We start from the raw sequence: 19926 nt of genomic DNA, 5'->3' as shown, positions 1-19926 counted from the left end.
AAACTGCAAAGTCTTCTACAAAAAAAGCAAAAGTCCCAATGGGATACAAGTCAAACAACAACAACAACAACAACCACAAGACAACTTAGATTAAAGCCATCATTCTAACTCCGTACTACAACAAACAAACATGGCCAAACCAAAAAACTTTTCGAAATCACAGCTGGCGCCAGAGACGGAGAACCGACAAACACAGCCACCACAGCCAAATATTGAGACTTCAAACCACCTCCACGTGCTCGTCAACACCCACAGAGACCCGGCTCTGGGACGTTCCATCATCGCATTCAATTCACGATGAATGCAATGATGCTCGCACGTGTTGCGAGCACGAGTCTGCAGCCATTCGGTACTGACAAAGTGATCGCATCTGCGGGGATTGCCGTGCGCGTTCAACTCCGGTGACGCTTGCAGAGCTGAATGGCGTTCAAAAGAACTCACCAAAACAAACGCATTGTTGTGAAAGACCCATCGCAGAAGATCCCCTTGGGTTTGACCTTCCACGAAGTTCATGGTCCACCCTTAACCGCATCCATTGCACAAACCATGGCAGATGCGGATACCTGATGCACAAATAGAAAATTTTAAAAAACTTTCCAGCGTGCGACTGTGGTCATCCAGAACAAACCGTGCAACATATACCGACGCAATGCCCGACCCACAAATACGAAGGAGGCATCACAGCGATACGCTCCACCTCTTCATGACCACCTGAATGTGACATTGTAATCGTTGCTCTGCATCCACATCGGCCGTACGAAAACAAAATAAGATTGTCATGCCATCATCTACACGCAATTGTCATCGTCATCATTTCCATAATCATTTTGATTGTTGCACTGTGCATATACTACAGCCCTATATTACTAGACATCTGTGAAAAATAGCTTTAGAGCTCATCAAATTCCTCCAGTATAAATACATATCCTGATTTATGTTACCCTGGGGCCTGGCCTCCCCCTGACCAACTACCCAGGTCAAACCCCACCATCGCCATGGTCCCGGGTCAGAAATCTAACTTACCCCCCCTCCCCACCCCTAGCAACGGGGACTCCGGGAGACCCCGGGGGAGGTATTTGCCACGTGTGCACGGTCAACACGCTCGTTCAACAAAGTCCGCGTGTTGTCCAGGATGGTCAGCGCCAAAAGGCGTCTGGTCCTTGCCTATAAACATTTGGCAAGGCCGTTCACCAGCGTTGCTTTAGGCCGCGGTGGCGAAATGTGAATTCCCTCGCCTGGCATACAGGAGGTTGTGGGTTCGATCCCGACCCTGACAGATGCCTGTGCATTTAGAGTTTGCATGTTTTCCCCGTGGTCAGGTGGATTCTTCTCCGGGTCCTCTGGTTTTTCTCTCCACATTTAGAAACGTGCATTTAGAGTATTTGGCTGCTATGCATTACCACGTGATGATAAGCCACTTCGTTGGTCTATCATTTGTGGTAGCCAGGTCGATTCTGAAAAGGAGCTACATAACTTAGCCGGACTTAACTGCTAAAATAAAACGTAGTTTTTAGAAGTGTTCAACCCTGATGCCGCTGATGAGCCACTGAATGTTGAAAAGCGTCCAGTCACAGAGTAGACCAAGCAGGCGGCATCTCTCGGTCCCAAAGTCCATTTCTCCACACAAAAAACGCTTGTGTTGCGTACGAAACGTCGTGATTTATTTTATTTTATACCGACGTGACTTTACCGAAAGAACCAAAGAGTCGAATGTAAATGTTGTGGGTTTACTCTCCAACACGCCGATGTGTGGGCACGAACCTTACTAACCTTACTCATTGGCGGGTCTAATGACACATTTATATTTACGCTAAAATAACCCCAAAACAACTCTGTTGTGGACATTAAATGTAATTCTGCATTCGAGCCGGTCAAATTCCAGCTCTGGGAATAAAAAAATTACGCTTTTACTGATACGCAAACGAATTCATTATAAGTTCGCGCTGATTACGCACAAAGTCATTGCCACGAATGAGCCGCAATTCCTCGCTGATCTCGCCAAGGAACATCAACCATCATCACGCGAACTCCGCTCATCCTCGCAGCAGCTTCTGGCTAAACCATCGAACAAAGGCGGTCACCGCGTCGCGCGCTTTCAGATGTGCTTCTGCGACCGTCTGGAACGTTCTTCTCTTCCGATATTAGGAAGCCATTAGAGCTGTGCACGATTAATTGAAAACTAATTTCTTTAGCACTGCTCGTTTAGTTTCGTTTGTTGTCGTTACCCGGCACCTCCGATTATCACGGTTGGCTACGTACGGTGCGAAAGAAGTTCAAGATACATATACTGTAAAGATACGCACATTATTCAAAGCAGCACTCATAGCTCTGACCCTATGCTTAATGACACCTTCCACATTAACCTCTGACCTTATTAACACTAGGCCTAACCGTAACACAGGCCTTAATCCCAAACGTAACCTCCAATTACCTATAACCCTAACCTCGACACTATATACTGTAGAGTTATTCAAGTAACTCATACAGCCGTCGAGGGGGAGGGGGGGTAGACCGGGTGTGGTGACGTAACTCGCACATCTCGCGCATAAATTAGACTAATTAGTTGCGAGCGCTGATTATGCAAATTCGGGTTAAAGCGAAACATCTGCTGGGAAGTGTGTTAATGGGCGTGGGATCGCTGTACTAGGAGTGTGTGTCTGTGTGTGTGTCTGTGTGGCGAGTGACCTACGAACCGGGGCGCCTCCCCCTGCATCAACTCGCACAGGCCACCGAGGTGAAGTATGGTCAAACGACCCCCCCACCCACCCATGGCCGTCACGGGTCTCTGTCTTTGCACGTGAACAGGACTCAGCAGTGCCTTCGCGTGAACGTGCCGAGTTGACGCGCTCAGGTTGCATTCGTTGGTCTAAAATAACGAATCACGTCTCCGCAAGTCCGTTCGTCTCTGCGTAAGTATGCGAGTGTTTACGTGAGTCCATGGCCATACACGGTGTTTATGAGTCTATGGATGTCTCTGTGTGAGTCTATCGATCTCTGTGTGGAGGAGGTTCGGGCTCTCTATGTGAGTCTGTGTGTCTCTGTGTGAGTCTGCAGGCACGCGGTCTATATAATGTGCGTGCTGTCACGTGTCTTACACAATCGAGTCTATGCAGAGTCGTCTGTAGGGTACACGGCGAATCGAGGCGACCGCCCGGGCCCCGCGCTTGGGGAGGGAGGGGGGGCACGCTTCAACGTGACGGTGTCAGATGTAATACTTCCCGTTTATCTTCTTGGTTCTTTCGGTAAAGTCACGTAGAAGGGAAATAATAAAATAATAAAACATAATAAAATACAAGTGAGAATTGTATTTTATTATGTTTATTTTATTATTTTATTATTTGAGAATTGTATTTTATTATGTAAATGTTTTATGATTTTATTATTTCCCTTCTACGTGACTTTATCGAAAGAACCAAGAAGATGAATCCCTGCAGTCACGAAAGCTTTAAATCGAAACTTCCCGTTTAGTTTAAATGGGTCAGGTGGGGGGCGCACAGTAGGGCTTGCCCTGGGCCCCGCACCCCCACTACGGACGGCCCTATACCGACACGAGTCTTTGGTTCTCTATATGTGAATCTATGAGTCTCTATCTGGGTCGACGGGTGGTCTCTGTATAAACTAAACAACTGTTTTTTTTCTAGATTTGAAGCTTTCGTGACTGCAAGGATTCATATTCTTAGAGTTTTTTTTGGTAAAGTCACGTAGGTAAAAAATGTAAATTAATAGAAGTAAAATTAATATAAAATCACGACGTTTCGGAGGCAACACAAGCTTCCGTCTTCAGGTGGGACCGTCACAGCACGATTGCTGTACTTGATACAGCAATCGTGATTTTTATTTTATTTTTATTTTACTTTTATTAATTTTAATTTTTTACCTACGTGACTTTACCAAAAAAACCTAAGAAAAACTGTTTTTTTATTTTAACAGGTTAGGCCCATCGAGCTATATGGCTCATTTTTTTCGTCAGCGATCTGGCCACAAACGATAGCTCAATGAGGTGGATATTCACGTGGAAATGTATCGCAGCCAAATACTCTAAACGCGCTATGTTGATTATAAATGTGGAGGGGAAAAAAACCGGACGATCCGGAGAAAAAATTCACGCGACCACGTGGAGAGAGAAAGAGAGACACGCAAACTCCAAATCTACAGCAGCAGTGTCGGGATCGAATCCACGACCTCCTGTAGACCTGGCGAGGTAGTTAACATCTCCTAGCCATCGTGATGATGATGATGAGAGAGATGCACGCAAACTCCAAATATACAGCAGCAGGCGTCGGGATCGAACCCACGACCTCCTATACACCAGGCGAGGTAGTTAACATCTCCTAGCCACCGTGATGATGATGAGATAGACACGCAAACTCCAAATATACAGCAGCAGCAGGCGTCAGGGTCGGTATCGAACCCACGACCTCCTGCGCACCAGGCGAGGTAGTCAACATCTCCTAGCCACCGCGGCAGAGGTTACTCGCCGTCGTCATTCTATCGCTGCGTGCATCCGATCAATAACATTTCAAGACGCTGACTCGACGGCGATGTCGACGTTCTTCGACGACGCTTTAGAACAATGGCGGGCTGGGATGTGAGAGAGGGAGGGAGGGCGGGGTGGTGGATTGCGGTAAACTAAACGCCGAGTTCAGCGACGACTAAAACGACGAAGCGGGAGGAGGATCAACATTGGACCCTGGCCGCGGTCGCCGCCCGTCGCCAGGCAACGCGGCTCCCGGCGCGGGGGGACCACGTGACCGCCGTCGCCATGGAAACCTTTGTTCCACTAGGCCCGCCATTTTACTTTATTTATTTACCCCCCCACACACACCACCACCACTACTAGCACCCCCCCCCCCCGCTCCAACTACCCCCCACCCCCCGTCTACCTTTTTAATATATAAAGTGTCACGTTAATGTTGGTGAGAATTGCAATAAAGTGTGAGTGAGGAGGAGGTGGGGGGTGGTGGTGGTGGGGGTGTTTTAGGGACAGCGGCAGTCGGGGGGCGAGGTTTCCCCCCCCCACGCCCCCTTGCTGGTTAATTGAACGTTGCCATGGTAACGGTTGAATAAAGTGTGTGCGTGCGTGTGGAGAGAGTGTGAGTCGTCTAATTGAAGTCCGCTCCAGCGCATGCAGCAGACGTTACTTTCACCCGACACCTGGGAACAATCTCGTCGTCATAATCATCCGTATCATTATCGATATCATCATCGCCGTGATCGATATCATCATTGTCATCACCACACAATCATCGTGGTTGTTTACGTCAGCATCATCATCATCATAACAATCATCATCACCAGTTATTATCGCCATCATCATCATCATCATCATCGTCGCTGTCATCATGATGGTTACTGTATTATAATAATCGTCATCATTGACATCATCATGTAGGCCGTCATTATCAACATCATAATCATCATCCGCTTTGGGGGTCGATAAAACGCGTTTGGCGACCTCTGAGTGGAAGTCAACAGTAATTGCCCGTTCATGAAAGTTCTTGCTTTCCGTCATGGTACTGTGGAATGGTCACGGCTGGTTCGGGGCCTGTAGAGGTCATCGCCACCTCTTGCGTTGCCTCCGATCCATTAAAAAACAACTGTCGACTCGAGTTCGACTCCCGGATACGGCGAACATCACTTACAATTGACATCAGCACCGGCCCTGGAGTGGCCAACCCATTCATTCTTAAGCTTCAAATCAAGATTGGCCCACCCTCCTTCACCCACCCGCATTGACCAGCGTGGTGAAGTATGGTCAAAATTTGTTTTTTTAAATCCATCGGTGGATCAAGCATGGCCGGAATCTGTGATGTTGTTTTTGGCGAGTGTAGCCATTCCACGGCCCAGGTCTCCTTCTTTACGCACGAAACGTTCTCCCGTTTTAGTTGCCCTCTGCGGTCCTCGGTGTCAAGCCCCAATTACAACGGTGGGAGTGATTAAGGGGGTTCGTATGGACCCCTTTTGTAATTAACCCAAAGTAGTGGTCTCCCGTGCATGCGCTGGAGGGAGGGGAGGTTGTATAATTTCCCTAATAAGCGTCGTTTTTTAATTATATTCAAATAATTAATACGTCCTTCACGTGGCTTAATTAGGTCGGCTCCGTCCCGATCTCCCACCCAGAGCCGCACCCCACCCAGAACTCCCTCCCGCGCGTCTCGTCCTCGACACATCGCAGGGCAGCAGAGAGGTCGTCTCACAGCGATCAACATTTGTTTTGTTTACAACGCACGGTGGGCGGGGTAGAAGGGGGGGGGGCGTTTGACCATACTTCACCACTACGGTCAGTGAACGATCAGGTGGTAGGGAGCACGCGAGGTAGTCACGTCTCCTTCAGCCGAGTGACCAATTGTGTGTGCGCGTGTGTTGAACTTCTTTCGCACCGTATACGTGGCCAACACGTGGTGCTAAGTGGAGGTGCGGCACCGATTGGTTGTGGGGGTTAGAAATCTCGTGCGCATATAATTAATTAATTCACTCTTTTTCGACTTAAAGCTTTCGTGACTGCAGGGATTCATCTTCTTGGTTCTTTCGGTAAAGTCACGTAGAAGGGAAATAATAAAAATAAAACATAATAAATGAACCAAGAAGATAATTGAATCTTAATTGTAAATTACTCAAAATAAATTAATAAAGGTGTTCGTCCATGGCCCCTTCCCCCTGTCCGTCCGTTCTGACTCCTCCTCAAGTCGCGGCACGGACACTCAAAGCCTCGTCGCCACGTCAGGGGCAACGTGACATCATGCCCCATTGGCGAGGCAGGCAGAGGAGCACGCGGAGTCAAGCTGGTGGTGTTGAACGTGCAGGCGAGAAGGTGCGGGGAAACTGGAGTCTCGTTTGGCACGAGTGACCTGGGTCGAACCAACAACAAAATGATGTAATGAAAGGCCACGTAAATTAATATTTAGTGGAGCAATGATGCAGATATGGATGAGCAGACAATACGTCTCCTTCCATGTATCTGCCTCTCCGCATCAATACAAATGGAGTATTTCTTACACATCCCAGATGCCCCACGGCCTTCTGGAGAATGCAAACTTTCAGCGGCATTGGTTCAATACAAACACAACTCTGGACCGAATTTGAAGGTCGGTGTCTTATCAGCGGTCATGCTTGCTGGAACCAATGTTGGTGAACTGCCAGATGTTCATATTCTTGGTTCTTTCGGTAAAGTCACGTAGAAGGGAAATAATTAAGTAATAAAAATAAAATATAATAAAATTCTCACGTTTCGGCCACAACGCAAGGACGGCTGCTTGCGTTGTGGCCGAAAGGTCGTGAGAATTTTATTATATAATGTTTTATTTTATTATTTCCCTTCGACGTGACTTTACCAAAAGAACCAAGAATATGAATCCATGCCGTCACGAAAGCTTTACATCAAAATGCCAGATGATCATCGACAAGGACTGGTTTTGACTTTCAGTGCCTCATCAGCAGTCAGGATTCGCTGGAACCATCGCCGTTGAACCGCCCGATGCCAGAGTAATTGTGCTTGGGGCAGGACACGCAGCGAGCAGGGGCGATGGTGGCCGAGACTAACCACGGAACGGCAGCCAAATGTGGGAGTCACGCCAAAGAGGACACGCGTCGTGGAGATGGAGCGACGAAATCAGCTCGTGTGCAGGAGCAAGATGGACTTCAGTTACATCGCGACACGGTCAGGGATGGCTGACGACCTTTGGGGTGAGGAAGGTCTTAAGTCCAGCAGTGGATAGACCAAGACCGATGATGCTGATGTGACATCGCTGTGGTGAATATAAATGCTTGCTTTGCAGGGATTTTAAGAGAGGGGGACTATAATGGGGGAGGCGTTGCCGTGAGTTACAGACATCTGGGACAGCAGGGGAGAAGGAGCGACCACCCGCCGGGGGAAGGCTGAGTAAATGAAAGCGCTGCAGCAATAATAAGTGATGGTGACTGTTGAGGTTGGCAGGAGGCCTCGGTTGCCGGAGCGGAGGGCACGGGAAAGGGGAGTGGAGCGAGATGAGAGAGGCAGGAGAGTGCGTGGAGGGGAGTAGAGTGAGATGAGAGAGGCAGGAGAGTGTGTGGAGGGAAGTAGAGCGAGATGGGAGGGGAGAGGCAGGAGAAAGTGTGGAGGGGAGTAAAGTGAGATGGGAGAGGCAGGAGAGTGCGTGGAGGGGAGCAAAGTGAGATGAAAGGCAGGAGAGTGCGTGGAGGGGAGTAGAGTGGGATGAGAGGTAGGAGAGTGCGTGGAGGGGAGTAGAGTGAGATGAGAGGTAGGAGAGTGCGTGGAGGGGAGTAGAGTGAGATGAGAGGTAGGAGAGTGCGTGGAGGGGAGCAAAGTGAGATGAGAGGTAGGAGAGTGCGTGGAGGGGAGCAAAGTGAGATGAGAGGTAGGAGAGTGCGTGGAGGGGAGTAGAGTGAGATGAGAGGTAGGAGAGTGCGTGGAGGGGAGCAAAGTGAGATGAGAGGTAGGAGAGTGCGTGGAGGGGAGCAACGTGAGATGAGAGGTAGGAGAGTGCGTGGAGGGGAGTAGAGTGAGATGAGAGGTAGGAGAGTGCGTGGAGGGGAGCAAAGTGAGATGAGAGGTAGGAGAGTGCGTGGAGGGGAGTAGAGCGAGATGGGAGGGGAGAGGCAGGAGAAAGTGTGGAGGGGAGTAAAGTGAGATGGGAGAGGCAGGAGAGTGCGTGGAGGGGAGCAAAGTGAGATGAAAGGCAGGAGAGTGCGTGGAGGGGAGTAGAGTGGGATGAGAGGTAGGAGAGTGCGTGGAGGGGAGTAGAGTGAGATGAGAGGTAGGAGAGTGCGTGGAGGGGAGTAGAGTGAGATGAGAGGTAGGAGAGTGCGTGGAGGGGAGCAAAGTGAGATGAGAGGTAGGAGAGTGCGTGGAGGGGAGCAAAGTGAGATGAGAGGTAGGAGAGTGCGTGGAGGGGAGTAGAGTGAGATGAGAGGTAGGAGAGTGCGTGGAGGGGAGCAAAGTGAGATGAGAGGTAGGAGAGTGCGTGGAGGGGAGCAACGTGAGATGAGAGGTAGGAGAGTGCGTGGAGGGGAGTAGAGTGAGATGAGAGGTAGGAGAGTGCGTGGAGGGGAGCAAAGTGAGATGAGAGGTAGGAGAGTGCGTGGAGGGGAGCAAAGTGAGATGAGAGGTAGGAGAGTGCGTGGAGGGGAGTAGAGTGAGATGAGAGGTAGGAGAGTGCGTGGAGGGGAGTAGAGTGAGATGAGAGGTAGGAGAGTGCGTGGAGGGGAGCAAAGTGAGATGAGAGGTAGGAGAGTGTGTGGAGGGGAGTAGAGTGAGATGAGAGGTAGGAGAGTGCGTGGAGGGGAGTAGAGTGAGATGAGAGGTAGGAGAGTGCGTGGAGGGGAGCAAAGTGAGATGAGAGGTAGGAGAGTGCGTGGAGGGGAGTAGAGTGAGATGAGAGGTAGGAGAGTGCGTGGAGGGGAGCAAAGTGAGATGAGAGGTAGGAGAGTGTGTGGAGGGGAGTAGAGTGAGATGAGAGGTAGGAGAGTGCGTGGAGGGGAGTAGAGTGAGATGAGAGGTAGGAGAGTGCGTGGAGGGGAGCAAAGTGAGATGAGAGGTAGGAGAGTGCGTGGAGGGGAGTAGAGTGAGATGAGAGGCAGGAGAGTGCGTGGAGGGGAGCAACGTGAGATGAGAGGTAGGAGAGTGCGTGGAGGGGAGTAGAGTGGGATGAGAGGTAGGAGAGTGCGTGGAGGGGAGCAACGTGAGATGAGAGGTAGGAGAGTGCGTGGAGGGGAGTAGAGTGAGATGAGAGGTAGGAGAGTGCGTGGAGGGGAGTAGAGCGAGATGAGAGAGACAGGAGAGTGTGTGGAGGGAAGTAGAGCGAGATGGGAGGGGAGAGGCAGGAGAAAGTGTGTAGAGCGAGATGAGAGGTAGGAGAGTGCGTGGAGGGGAGCAAAGTGAAATGGGAGAGGCAGGAGAGTGCGTGGAGGAGAGTAGAGCGAGACGTCTTATTATCCGGAGAACACGGTGGTGCGTGAGTGTACACTCTTTGTAATGTAAGTCGCAAACCAGGGTGCCACTCAGCATACACATGGGAGTCGAGAAGTCGCAGTCTTCTGGGATATCACTCTCCTCTCAATTGTGTTACTTGTTGTGTAAAAGAATCCCGTTCTCCTTTGATCATATCCACAGGGGGCTCAGGATCTCCACCTCATTAACTCCTCTGCATCTATGACTAATACCGTGACTGTGTGTGAATTGACTGTGATGATCCACTGCATCGCGCGCTCTTCCTGCCGATATTAGGAAACTGCTGGAGCTATGCATTTTAAAATCTAGATGTAAAACTTTCTTCTTTCGAACTGCTTTTTTATGTTGTTTGTTGACCTTTCCCCGCATCTCTGATAAACACGGTTGGCTACAGACGGTGCGAAAAAAGTCCAACATACATGCACACGTCAGAATCTTTATTTATCCTGGAGAAATCCGATGAGCTATGAAGTTCTTTTCGCAGCTTTAAACTCGCAGTGGCTTCAGTTTTAACACGAAAACGAATAAAAGCAGAGGGTGGGGATCTTGAATGTAACAAACTCAAACCCTATACAGTACGCTGGTATGCAATTGTATACACGTCCAGTGAGTGTTTACCTTTCCTATACAGTACTTTACACTCCTGTTTTAGCATTTTTGTTGTTGTTGTTGTAACCTTCTGACCCGCCCCGACATCTGTGAAAAGAGCTTCATGGCTCATCGGATTCTTCCAGTCTAAATAAAGATTCTGGTCGTGTAGATTTCACGCACTGCTGCTGTTGCTGCTATGGCAACATAGCTTAGGGAACATTTATGCACCGCTGTGCAATGCAATAGAATAACATTGCGAAACTCATCTTATGCACAAATTGCACTTTATTGCCATTAAAATATCGTGTTTATATATTAAATCATTTTTTTTACCTATGGTAAATTCACTAAATAACATAAAGAGAACGTGGTTGGTGTGAAAGTATAACGGAATTTTTGTGTCCACATTTGGACAATGAAATAAGACAAAACACAATTTCAAAAAAATCGCCGGCACGAATTCTCTTGACGCTTGACTCAACGCGTGTTCCCCCCGTGGCAGCGGCGTCTTTAATCGGCGTTCAAGACGGCGGCGTCCGCGCAAGGCGCCCGAAGATGACAACGGAGGGCGAAGGGGATGGGTAGGGGGGGGGCGAAGGGGATGGGTAGGGGGGGCGAAGGGGATGGGTAGGGGGGGGCGAAGGGGGTGGGTAGGGGGGGGGCGAAGGGGGTGGGTAGGGGGGGGGGCGAAGGGGGTGAGTAGGGGGGGGCGAAGAGAGTGGGTGGGGGGTGCGCATAGCCTGGCAAAGCTGGGATGCCGGAACTAACTCGTTGAAGCGCTGTTTTATTTATATTTGCCTCCAGATTTTGGCCAAGCGTTTGAGAGGTTGTGGCTGGTGTTCGATAGGACGGCAAGATCACATCGTGCCAAAGTTTGTTTCGTGTTGGATCGCCTTTAGATGTTAACTCGCCTGGTTTACAGGGGGTCGTGGGTTCGATCCCGACCCTGACGCCTGCTGCTGTATATTTGTAGTTTGCATGAAAATGTCGCCAGGTTCCCCGGTGTTTCCCTCCACATTTAAAATTCACCTGCGTTCAGTTGCTATAAATGTCCACGTGATGACGACGAGCCACTTCGTTGAGCTATCATTAGTGATAGCCAGGTCGCTTCTGAATAAGAGCTACATAGCTGAGTTGACCTTATCTGGTAAAAACATTTTCATAAACGCTAGCAGAGCACGGTGCACTCACCCGGCCTTACACGTGAACGCGTACAGCCCTTTTGGCAGTCCACTGCTGGATGAGGTCCTGCCTTCACGTACCGTGCCGGTCGTACGGGTTGTTTAGCCATACTTCACCACGCTGGTCATAGCAGGTTGGTGAAGGAGGAGGCAAAGGTGTAAGGGCATAGTAAGCACGAAACAACACTTCACTCCCCTCTGCTCCCCACTACGTGTAGCCCCGCAGCAGCCTATAACAACCTGTTATGCATGGTGGTTGCTCATCCGAGTACTTTCTATGCTCAGCCCTGCGTAGTTCCACGAAATTTACGACATCGGGTGCATTGTGGGTGGTTTGGTCGTAGGCTGAACACAGATTCATATTTTTTCCTTTTTTCCTCCCCCCCCCTCGTCTTTGATAGCCTCACAGTCTAAACTATAAAGTGTGATCACTGCTCCCTCTCGCTCTCTGATCTGAAGAAGGGCCATTTCCTGAAACGTCAGGCTACTATAGCAGTTCTCAATCGGTGTAATTACCACTTAGAGCGCAGTCTGAGGCATGGATACCGTGCAGGCTAAATTTCGAATGTCACCACAGCGTGGCATCGACGTCGCGGTGACAAACCCACACTGATGCGCGACACGGACACGTGATCTCTCTGTGTCTGGTGGCCTTAGCAACACTGGGGTGGGGGGGGGGGGTGAAGGGCGCGGGGGGGGCGCGAGGACGAGTCAGTCTTGATTTGGCGGCTGCCGTACGATGAAAGGTTGAGAACCACTGGGCTTTAATATTGATCCGTCATCTTCATCCTCTTAGTTTTCTTCTTTCTGGAATTACCGTCCATGCACCTCACGTGAATCTGCCTTCCCGGTCCTCAGTCCGTATCCACTCATTCGCGCCTTGGACTACGATCATCATCACCATCATCAATCTCCACATCCACAGCCCAGAGTCTGTCACTCTCCAATATCTCACCGCTCCGAACAACACTGTCTAACGGTGATCTGCGCTCCCGGTGCCTCTCTACGTTTGTGACATTTCTTGGATTTCCTCTCCTCTGACGAACCAAGTGCTCGCTGTCCTGGCGACTGTTTTAAGGCAGCGTAAGTGATGGTAGTCTTGGAGTGCTATTGGTTTGTTTTGTTGGTGGGGGTGTTTAATGTAAAAAAAACTGTAAAGATTCAGCCCCTGCAATCGCTTGCTCACGCCACTGTCGATGGTAGCGCCTCCACTATGAACAAATATCTCGGAGAAGGTGGGAGAGTTACCCACACTTCACCCCACCACACACGACCTCTGGTTCTTGCTCACGTATATCTGTGCTCAAACCATTACGCAGAGGCAGCATACTGTGCCTGGCGAATGTAACGTTGAAGCGTTTACTAGAGGAGTGTATCAACATTTCTCCACACCTCATGAATCACTTTGACAAGTCCTTGAACGCCTGGGAAAAAAACTCTACAATTGCAAACTTTTGGATTTCAAAGCTGTTGTTGTTGTTGTTGCTGTTGTCGATGGTGATGGTCTTGGTGGTGGTGTTGTTTGTTGCTCGTAGGGGGCACAGCCAGTCATCTAAATCAATAAATTTATGGCACGTGACCTCCTGTCAGCGAGCCTTCGACACTTCACGTAGCCTCAAACGTGCACTTGGCCTGGCACAGACGCCATGGTGACGTCACCGCCACTTAGTGGCGAATGGCGGCTGTTGTTGTTTGTTGCTCTTAAAAAAAGAAAAATCTCGTTATGGATGAAATATAAAGAAGCCTTGCCATAATTCAGTCTACGCAGTCACCTCCTCCCAACGAGGCTCACGTCCCGCCCGGATTGTGCAGCTTGTAGAGCCCTGCAGGAAGAAGCCACAGCAGCGCTCACCATGTTGTGATGAGAACGGCTGTCACACGAGTGACCTGAGGTCATGCTCCTCTCTGTGGTTGTGCTGCTGGTTTTTTTTGCTGCAATGGATGCTGGTGATCTACTGTAGCTGGTTAATAACGAAGCCGGTGTATCTTGCTGATGCTAATGGTGGTGATTATGACGACGATGATCTTGAGGCCGATGCTGCTTCTGCTGCTGGTACTGATAAGTCTCTCGCTGCTTCTGCTACTGCTTCCGCTGATGATAACTGATGCTGCTGCTGCTGCTGCTTCCCCTGCTGCTGCTGCCACGGTCACTGTCACTACTGCTGCTTTTGCTGACGTTACCACTGATGCTTCCTGTGCTTCTGCTGATGCTGCTTCTGTATGTTGAACTTCTTTCGCACCGTACGTAGCCAACCGTGCTAATCGGAGGTGCGGGTGCTTCAATTGATGCTCCCAGTGCTGCTGCTGCTGCTGCTGGTGATGTTGCCACCTCCACCGTAGCTGCTGCTAGCCCTGTGCTCCTCACACCTGGTAGTAGACGGAGGCGGCGTGCTGTCTCGCCAGGTCGGGCACGATGTACAGGGGCAGTCCGTAGTCTCCGGACACCTTCCCGTAGTGCGGGCACGGGGCTCCCGCCCCTCCACACGGGGAACCGCCGGGCGCCACCGCTCCTCCGCCACCTCCCCCCCCGCCGCCGCCACTACCGCCGCCACGCACACCCCCATCCTCCTCCGTCTCCTCCTCAGCCTCATCCTCGTCGTCCCCCGCTCCTCCTGCTCGTGCCCCAGACCTGGCCCTTCTTCTGCTGCTGCTGCTGCTGTCCTGACGGCATCCTGGCAGAGAGGAGGGAGGGCTTTTAGGGCCGGGCTGATACATTTTTTAAATATGTTTTTATTTCACTACGAAGGCCCACTGAGCTATGGAGCTTCTTTTTGAGAAGCGACCTGAACATCACAAATAGGAGCTCAACGAGGTGGACTCATCACGTGGAAATGTACAGCAGCCAAATACTCTAAACGCGTGATGTTGATTCTAAATGTGGCGGGAAAAACCGGAGGACCCGGAGAAAAATCCACGTAACCGCAGGGCGAACACACAAACTCCAAATATACAGCAGGCGTCAGGGTTGGGATAAAGCCCACGACATTTTGTATACCAGGCGAGGTAGTTCAGATATCTCCACTGCAGCACGACATTTGTACTGCCTTGGATGTGTCCTACATTGTATTTGGAGGCAGCGGTATCCTAGTGGTTTGTGCCCTTGGCTACAACCTCGGTAGCCTCGATTCGACTCATGGCCACGGTGCTATTTTTATCTGAACCCACAATGGTCTTCCTCTTGGTCGACTCAGACACAAGTTCGATCGAGTTTGTTGAATGTCTCCCCGTCGGCCGTGTTGTTGTTTTGTATTAAACCGGATCCAGCCATCATCAGCCATGCTCTATCCCCGGTTCGATGAAGCTTTCCCCAAGCCATCGCCATCTCTCGCGGTACACAGAAACGTGGAATGTCCCCTACCGTAGGTAACAGCCAGTAGTTGTGTGCGTGGGGTGACTGCGCCTCGTCTTGGGAACGTGGAATGTCCACCTCTGTGTACCTGTGCTCTGGGGTGCCCGGTGCCGGCGGAGGCGGGGCCACGTGATCGAGAGTCCAACGAATGAGATTAGCAGGACGAGGGCGGAGCCTGCAGCCAGCCAGCCAATCAGCAGCGGGCCGGGGTAGGCTGGGTGCGGGACTTGGGCCGTGCTGGTGACGTCACGCAAGTCTGTGACGACGTCACAACGGTGAGTGATGCATGCGGTGACGCTGCACGTGGTGTAGCGCTATTGTCAATCCACTGCTGGATGACGGCTTCCCCACGCTTTGTGGTTTCGCAGGGGGGTTAATCGGCCATACTTCACCACGCTGGGCAGTGAGAGCAGATGGAGAGCATACACATTGGAGCGTGTTACGGTACAACAATGTATTGTGATTGTACTGCCCCCCTCGGAACAACGTAGCTCCACAGCAGCCTATAGCACCTGCTGTACGCACGGCGGTACCGCCCATCCAAGCACAGAGCAGGCTCAAACCTGCTTAGCTTTCGAGAGCCCAGTCATTTGATTATTCCCCAATCAGGTTCACTCAGATCACAATCCTCGTCACCATCATCATCGTCATCATGTACACCCGGCCACCTCGTTTATACTGCGTGTTAATAAAATACCCGGTGATAATGTTACTCAGTCTGGGTCAGTGAGACTCTATCCACTGCTGGCCTGGTGAGAGCAAGCGACGTTGGCCACCAACCTGAAGCGTTCCAGTCACGTGACTTCCCCTGTGTCGGGTCAGAAGTCATCGCCCTCCCGTGATGCCGTGTGGTTTTCCCATCTTGCCACGCTGCTCCTCCCATAATGCCTCGGGCTCGTTCCTCGTCACGTGGGTCTGACGAGGAGAAGGAAGAGGAGGAAGATAGGGAGAGAGGGTGGTGATGGCGAAGAAAATTATGGCTAATGGTGGCATTCATGATGGTAATGATGGACCATGGTGACGATAATGGGGTGAAGATATGATGAAGATGTGATGATGATGGGGATGTGGGTGACGCGATGCTGGGTTGATATCACGAAAATAGTGTAAATGATGGTGGTGTTGCTTATGTGTTTAGTATGTTGTCCTTCCCCCGCACATCCGATTAACACGGTTGGCTACGTACGGTGCAAAAGAAGTGCAATATACAAACTAACCTATTTTTAATTTGAGCAGGTAACGCCCACTGAACTATATGGCTCTTTTTCAGAAGCGACCCGGCCACAAATGATAGCTCAGCGAAGCGGCGTATCACGTGGGAATTTAGAGCAGCCAAATACTCTAAACGCATGTTTCTAAATGTGGAGGGAAAAATCGGGGTACCTGGAGAAAAATCCACGCGACCACGGGAAGAGAGAACATGCAAACTCAGTACATACATGGTGTTGGTTAAGATGATGCTTGTCATGTGATGATGATGATGTGGGTGACGCAATGCTGGGTTGATGTGATGATGATAATGATGATGATAGTGACGATGATGATGACGGTGGTGATGATGTTGGGTACCTAGCCCCACCCTCAGCACGAGCCTCATGCCGTGCGTGGCGCAGGCGCCTCCCACGCGCCCGGACAGTCCCTCCCACGTGCCGTCCGATGTGGCTACACACAGCAACATTATTATCATCAGCAACATCATCATCATCAGCGGCATCATCATCGGCGTCATTAGCAGCAGCATCAACAGCAACATAGGCAGCAATATCATCATCAACAGCAGAAGCATCATCAGCATCATCATCTGCAGTATCATAAATAGTAACATCACAAGCAGCATCATCAACATCAGTAATATCAGCAGTATCATAACTAGTTTCAGCAGCGGTAACATTAGCAATATCGTCAGCAGCAGCACCATCACCATTTATCACCAGCATCATTATCATAATCAACAAACAACAGTAGCAGCATGAGCATCAGTAATATCATCATCATCAGCATCTGCACACATCATCATCACTGCGGTGTACACTCACATATGATGTGGTACTCCCTCTTCGGCGCAAACTCGAGTCCGCGGTAGTTGGGACTCACGCGCTGCACCTGAGCGGACGACACGCAGAAGCAACATGCGCACACACACCTAGCACCGTATCTCACGCGGACGAGGGGGGACGCCATCCCTCCTCCCATCCAGCAGTGGAGTGATTTCGCGCCCACCCCCCGGTGCCACCGTTGCCCACCTTGAGCGTGTACTTGAGTGCGCGCGCCGGGCGATCGCACGCGAGCACGAGGCGAGAGTTGCGAGCGCCGGAGGGCGCCTCGCAGCGCACGCTCGAGTCTCGCGAGACCAGGTAGAGGCGGTGGAACTCGGCGGGACCCGGGCCGAGACCCTGACCCAAATCGGGACCCGGACCAGTGCCGTGACCGAGAATGGGTCGAGAACCTGGTCCAAAGCCACCACCAGCACCAGCAGCAGCAACAGCAGCACCCAGATCCAAGGACAGATCCAGACCCAAGTCGGGACCAGGCACGTGACCCCAGTTTGGACCGGGACCAGAAGCCAGGGCTGGAATGGCACCGGGACTCGGTCTGGATCTCTGAGCAGGGCCGGTGCTCAGATCCAGGTTTACACCCAGACCAGGACTGGGACCGAACCCCAGACCTGGACCCGTACCCAGGCCAGGACCCGAACCCACTCCCAGACCCGGTCCCGAGCCTGGACCAGGTCCCGAAGCCACGGCTGGATCCATGCCAAGGAATGGACCAGGTCCCATACCGAGATCTGGACCTGGACCGGTGCCAAAATCCGGACTCGGACCAAAACCCAGACCCAGTCCCAAACCGGATCCAGAATCCGCTACGGCCGAGTCGCTCCACTGCGGCCACTGCCTCCGTGGCAGCGATGCGGATGACTGAGAAGATGACGACGATGATGACGACGATGAGAACGGTGATGATGACATCACGGGGCAGATGAGGTCGATGCGGTCTCCCATCTGCGGGTAGAGGATCACCCCGTGGCTGCCCGGGTAGAACCTGCATGGGGTTTGGGCAGGGGGGGGTAGGAGAGCGATTAACTGTGATTGTAGTTGTATGTTGAACTTATTTTCCACCGTACGTAGCCAACCGTGCTAATCGGAGGTGCAACAAACTAATCACAAAAAGCAAGTCTAAACCATTTAGTTTCAATCTATATTTGAAAGCGCACAGCGTTCCAAATGGCCGCAGAAGCGCATCTGAAAGCGCCGCGCGACGACGCGGTGGCCGTCTTTGTTCGATGGTTTAGCCAAAAGTCGCTGCTGCTGCTGCGAAGATGAGCGGAGTTCGCGTGATGATGGTTTATGCTCCTTGACGAGATCAGCGCCGTGTTGTGGCTCATTTGTGGTCAGCACTTTGTGTGTAATGAGTGCCACCTTGTAATGCGGAAAATATCGTCACGTGTCTGGTCACGTGTGGTTGACTGAGGTTGTGTGAAGCTTCTTCTTGGTTCTTTCGGTAAAGTCACGTAGAAGGGAAATAATAAAAATAAAACATAATAAAATAAAATTCTCACGACGTTTCGGCCACAACGCAAGCAGCCGTCCTCAGGTGAAGAACAGGTCTGTCGGAAAGACAGCGTCTGTGAAGCTTATCAAAGTTCAATATGTTTTGCATGCGACTGATTATGATTGTGTCGTTGTAGTTGGCTGATTGTGTGGTTGTGCGGTTGTAGTTTATTAAGGTTCCGTATTACGTAGGTAAATGCGTGTGGTTGACTGGTTGCTTGCAGTTGCGCCTGATTGCGTGCGGTTGCGTCTGGTTGCGCGTGGTTGACGAGAGTTATGTGGAGTTGCGTGCGGCTGACTAGTTCCGCAAAGTTGCGTGTGGTTCACAGGTTGCCTCTAATGAAGCGTGGTTGCGTGCAGCCGCCTAGTTGCATGAGGTTGACCGCTTGCCCGCAGTTGCGCGTGATTGCGTGCGGTTGATTGGTTGTGTGGTTGTTCCACGTGGTTGTGTGTGGTTGTTGCACGTGGTTGTGTGGTTGTTGCACGTGGTTGTGTGTAGTTGTTGCACGTGGTTGTGTGTGTTTTTTGCGTGGTTGTGTGTAGTGGTTGCGTGTGGTTGTGTATGGTAGTTGAGTGTAGTTGTTGCGTGTGTGTAGTTGCGTTGTTGTGTATGGTAGTGGTAGTTGCACGTGGTGGTTGTTGTTGTGGTGGTTGCTCACCGCGGGTCCCGCGTGCTCCAGTGAACGCGCTCGACGAGGGAGGCGCCCGCCGCGGCCGCGAGGCACGTGGCGACCACCACGAGCCCCAACATCCCGCAACAACCACCACAACACTACCACCACCACAACACCACCACCACGAGAACCACCACAACACTACCACGACAACCACCACCACAACAACACTACCACAACACTACCACCACCACAACACCACCACCACCACGAGAACCACCACAACACCACCACCACAACAACACTACCACGACAACCACCACCACAACAACACTACCACAACACTACCACCACAACAACACCACCACCACAACCACCACAACACCACCACCACCACGAGAACCACAACACCACCACCACCACGAAAACCACCACCACAACACTACCACCACCACAACCACCACCACGAGAACCACCACAACACCACCACAACAACACTACCACGACAACCACCACCACAACAACACTACCACAACACTACCACCACAACACCACCACCACGAGAACCACCACAACACCACCACCACAACAACACTACCACGACAACCACCACCACAACAACACTACCACAACACTACCACCACAACAACACCACCACCACAACCACCACCACAACACCACCACCACCACGAGAACC

At 51.2% G+C, this 19926-nt stretch overlaps 1 protein-coding gene across 1 annotated transcript; it reads right to left on the bottom strand.

Annotated features, from left to right (window-relative positions):
- Positions 1 to 14079: 14079 nt before the first annotated feature.
- Positions 14080 to 19491, bottom strand: LOC144727889 (uncharacterized). Its single transcript, XM_078607026.1, has 7 exons — positions 19275 to 19491; positions 17311 to 18106; positions 17104 to 17170; positions 16637 to 16729; positions 15848 to 15982; positions 15156 to 15323; positions 14080 to 14390 (listed from the first exon to the last, which is right to left on the bottom strand). Exons 1-7 carry the CDS (start codon positions 19364 to 19366, stop codon positions 14080 to 14082), a joined length of 1662 nt encoding a protein of 553 aa, XP_078463152.1. The 5' UTR covers positions 19367 to 19491.
- Between the last annotated feature and the right edge of the window lie 435 nt (positions 19492 to 19926).

This window comes from Lampetra planeri, chromosome 27 (genome assembly GCF_965212315.1).
Source record: "Lampetra planeri chromosome 27, kcLamPlan1.2.h2, whole genome shotgun sequence".
Taxonomy (NCBI): Eukaryota; Metazoa; Chordata; class Hyperoartia; order Petromyzontiformes; family Petromyzontidae; genus Lampetra; species Lampetra planeri.
The sequence above is the reverse complement of the archived record's forward strand: the minus strand, read 5'-3'. Positions and strand labels throughout refer to the sequence as shown.